At 44.6% G+C, this 5,000-nt stretch overlaps 1 protein-coding gene across 1 annotated transcript in view; it reads left to right on the top strand.

Moving 5' to 3' along the window:
• Window positions 1–5,000, top strand: part of col28a1a (collagen, type XXVIII, alpha 1a) — a gene marked incomplete at both ends in the record, with an annotated part of 39,903 nt that overhangs the window by 15,346 nt on the left and 19,557 nt on the right. The window contains 6 exons of the mRNA XM_080859198.1: window positions 402–455; window positions 1,519–1,587; window positions 1,836–1,904; window positions 2,543–2,611; window positions 2,782–2,850; window positions 3,823–3,891. Of these exons, the coding sequence (XP_080715324.1) occupies window positions 402–455; window positions 1,519–1,587; window positions 1,836–1,904; window positions 2,543–2,611; window positions 2,782–2,850; window positions 3,823–3,891 (399 nt within the window). The remainder of the gene's footprint in view (window positions 1–401; window positions 456–1,518; window positions 1,588–1,835; window positions 1,905–2,542; window positions 2,612–2,781; window positions 2,851–3,822; window positions 3,892–5,000) is intronic.

Genomic DNA, 5,000 nt, shown 5'->3' with positions numbered 1-5,000 from the left:
GAGACATGACAGCAAACATGACTCTGAATATCGGATCATAGAAATATGGGTTTAAAACACTGCATGTCAGCACTGACACACACACACACACACATACACGCACACACACACATACACACACACACACACACACGCACACACACACACACACACACACACACACACACACATACACAAACACACACACACATACACACACACACTCACACACACACACACACACACACACACACACAAACACACACAGCATATCAGCACTGAGCAGTGTAAAAGCATCCTGCCTCTGCCTATGTGAGTCCTGAGCATCTCAGGGTGGCTCTTCACATGTTCCCCTCTTTAGATCCTCAGCTCTTCTCTTCTTCACGTGTGTGTTCCTGTTTCTCTCTCTGGTTCTGTTTCAGGGACCCAGTGGCGGCCCGGGTGAGATCGGACCAGAGGGGCCATCAGGATCCAAGGTAAGAGATGACAGCAACACACACTTACCCATGATGCAACACACACTTACTCATGATGCAACACACACTGACCCATGATGCAACACACACTTACCCATGATGCAACACACACTTACCCATGATGCAACACACACTTACCCATGATGCAACATACACTTACCCATGATGCACTGTAACAGTTCATAATTCCTCTTCATGATATTGTAAAAAATGCCTCGTCATGATATAGTGAATATTGCCTTGTCATGATATAGTGAATAATAATGATACATTTCCCTCTGTAAAATATCCATCAATTTATCTAATGCCTCGTCATCATATAGTTAATAATGCCTCGTCATGATAGTGAATAATGCCTCGTCATGATATAGTGAATATTGCCTTGTCATGATATAGTGAATTATAATAATACATTTCCCTCTGTAAAATATCCATCTATCTATCTATCTAATGCCTCGTCATCATATAGTTAATAATGCCTCGTCATGATAGTGAATAATGCCTCGCCATGATATAGTGAATATTGCCTTGTCATGATATAGCTAATATTGCCTTGTCATGATATAGTTAATAATAATAATAATACATTTCCCTCTGTAAAGTATCCATCTATCTATTATATCTAATGCCTCGTCATCATATAGTAAAAAATGCCTCGTCATGATACAGTAAAAGGTTAATAAAGCCTCATCATCTTGCACCATCATATAGGCGCCTAGCGCCATTTTGTAGGCCTATAATTGTAAATACTTTGGTAAATACTTTGGCTTGTAGTGTTGACTTTCAATACATATACTTGCTCATCATCATACAGTAAATAACGCCTTGTCATGATATAGTTAATAACGCCTCATCATGATGTAGTAAATAATGCCTCGTCATGATGGAGTAAATAATGCCTCGTCATGATATAGTTAATAACGCCTCATCATGATGTAGTAAATAATGCCTCGTCATGATGGAGTAACTAATGCCTCGTCATGATATAGTAAATAATGCCTCGTCATGATATAGTAAATAATGCCTCGTCATGATGTAGTAAATTATACTTCTTCTTTCCCAGGGAGGACGAGGGCCCAGTGGAGTGGCTGGTCCACCAGGAGATCCTGGCGTCGGCTTCCCTGGCCCCAAGGTGAGACACACACACACACACACACACACACACACACACACACACACACACACCGCAGCTTCATCAACTTGTTGACACGCAAATATACCAAAAGCCAAATGAGACAGCCACGGACTCTGAGAGAGAGAGATCACTGCTCTGTGGGAGTCCAGCTGAATCTGGTGCTCTGTGTCGACATACTCTGGCTGTTCCCTGAGGTGTGTGTGTGTGTGTGTGTGTGTGTGTGTGTGTGTGTGTGTTCCTCACAGGGAGACAAAGGCAACCAGGGCAGACCAGGACCCACCGGCCCAATTGGTGTGGGAGAACCGGGCCTACCGGTGAGTTTACCAGAACCGCCTCGGCAGACACCACAGCAGCAACAGGGTTAGGGTTGGTTACCAGGACGACACCACAGCAGTAACAGGGTTAGGGTTGGTTACCAGGACGACACCACAGCAGTAACAGGGTTAGTAACAGACACCACAGTAGTAACAGGGTTAGGGTTAGTAACAGACACCACAGTAGTAACAGGGTTAGTAACAGACACCACAGCAGTAACAGGGTTAGTAACAGACACCACAGCAGTAACAGGGTTAGTAACAGACACCACAGTAGTAACAGGGTTAGTAACAGACACCACAGTAGTAACAGGGTTAGTAACAGACACCACAGTAGTAACAGGGTTAGTAACAGACACCACAGTAGTAACAGGGTTAGGGTTAGTAACAGACACCACAGCAGTAACAGGGTTAGGGTTGGTTAATGTGTGTGTGTGTGTGTGTGTGTTTGTCTGTGTGTGATGAGGTCTGCTGTGTGTGTGTGTGTGTGTGTGTGTGTGATGGGGTCTGCTGTGTGTGTGTGTGTGTTTGTGATGAGGTCTGCTGTGTGTGTGTGTGTGTGTGTGTGTGTGTGTGTGTGATGAGGTCTGCTGTGTGTGTGTGTGTGTGTGATGGGGTTATCTGTGTGTGTTTGTCAGGGACCCGCTGGGCCGACTGGAGTGCAAGGAAACCAGGGCTACCCGGGAGAGGGCCTTCCAGGATCCAAAGTGAGGCACACACACACACACACACACACACACAAAGGAAAAAAGGGATCATGTGAACATCTGACGACTAATTATTATATACATAATACTCACTCACTTCTATACACACACACACACACACACACACACACACACACACACACACACTAAGTGATGCTGTGTTTTTTCAGGGTGACAGAGGGTACGATGGACAGAAAGGCTCACGTGGACCCACAGGGGCAGGAATCCAGGGTGAAAAGGTACTAACCCCTCACCCAACATGGCCGCCCAACACACACACACACACACACACACAGGAATCCAGGCTGATAAGGTACTTACCCTCACCCAACATGGCTGTCCAACACACACACACACACACACACACACACACACACACACACACACACACACACACACACACACACACACACAGGAATCCAGGCTGATAAGGTACTTACCCTCACCCAACATGGCTGTCCAACACACACACACACACACACACACACACACACACACACACACACACACACACACACAGGAATACAGGCTGATAAGGTACTTACCCTCACCCAACATGGCTGTCCAACACACACACACACACACACACACACACACAGGAATACAGGCTGATAAGGTACTTACCCTCACCCAACATGGCTGTCTAACACACACACAAACACACACACACACACACACACACACACACACACACACACACACACACACACACACACACACACACACACACACACAGGAATGCAGGCTGATAAGGTACTTACCCTCACCCAACATGGCTGTCCAACATGGCTGTCCAACATGGCCGCCCAAGCTCCATTCTGACTGATGTGGTGTGAGCTCCATTCTGACTGATGTGGTGAGAGCTCCATTCTGACTGATGTGGTGTGAGCTCCATTCTGACTGATGTGGTGTGAGCTCCATTCTGACTGATGTGGTGTGAGCTCCATTCTGACTGATGTGGTGTGAGCTCCATTCTGACTGATGTGGTGTGAGCTCCATTCTGACTGATGTGGTGTGAGCTCCAGTCTGACTGATGTGGTGTGAGCTCCAGTCTGACTGATGTGGTGTGAGCTCCATTCTGACTAATGTGGTGTGAGCTCCTGTGTGCTGACTGATGTGGTGTGAGCTCCATTCTGACTGATGTGGTGTGAGCTCCAGTCTGACTGATGTGGTGTGAGCTCCATTCTGACTGATGTGGTGTTTGCTCTCAGGGGGAGTTTGGAGAGCCTGGCCTGCCCGGCCTGATGGGGTTCCCTGGGGCGGGGATCCAAGGAGAGAAGGTCTGACTGCACAGTGCACACATCAACATCCATCCACTCATTCTATTACACCACATGCTTCTGTTACACCATACACATTCTATTACACCACACACATTCTATTACACCATACACATTCTATTACACCATAGGCATTCTATTACACCACATGCTTCTATTTCACCATACTCATTCTATTTCACCATACACATTCTATTACACCATACACATTCTAATACACCACATGCTTCTATTACACCATACACATTCTTTTACACCATAGGCATTCTATTACACCACATGCTTCTATTACACCATACACATTCTATTACACCATAGGCATTCTATTACACCATATACATTCTATTACACCATAGACATTCTATAACACCATACACATTCTATTACACCATACACATTCTATTACACCATAGACATTCTATTACACCACATGCTTCTATAACACCATACACATTCTATTACACCATAGGCATTCTATTACACCATATACATTCTATTACACCATAGACATTCTATAACACCATACACATTCTATTACACAGTACACATTCTATTACATCATACACATTCTATTACACCATACGCATTCTATTTCACCATAGACGTTCTATTACATCATACACATTCTATAACAGGGATTAAAAACGAAATATTTTTCATTTCGTTTCGTTCTGACCAGAAACGTTATTTTTGTGTTCCGTTCCAGTGTTCCTATGCTTCTCTTCATGTTATTAACCGGTTAGAACCTTATAAAAGAACGGTTAATAACGTTCTTTTCAAAAATGTCATGGGGGGGGGGCGGGGGGGTGGTGCGCGTGCCTAATGTTTGTCATTATGCGGGGGGGGGCGTGCTTAATGTTTGTCATTATTCGGGTGCGTGCGTGAAGCCTATAGGCTAAATGCAATGCGCACTTTTCCAACGTTGTGGAAACGGAGTTTGCCTACAACTTATAATAAATAATGAAACAACATTATATCACCTTGCAGTTCAATTTTATTTGTTTCCAGTCGGCAGCATGAAATTAGGCTGCAGGACCATTTAAACGCAAACATGTCTTTCGAACTGAAGTCCGTTAAAAAAAAAGAAAGCAAGAAATGCAGCAGCTTAG

This window comes from Sprattus sprattus (assembly GCF_963457725.1).
Source record: "Sprattus sprattus genome assembly, chromosome: 20".
NCBI lineage: Eukaryota > Metazoa > Chordata > Actinopteri > Clupeiformes > Clupeidae > Sprattus > Sprattus sprattus.
This window is presented reverse-complemented; position numbering and strand designations above follow the sequence as displayed.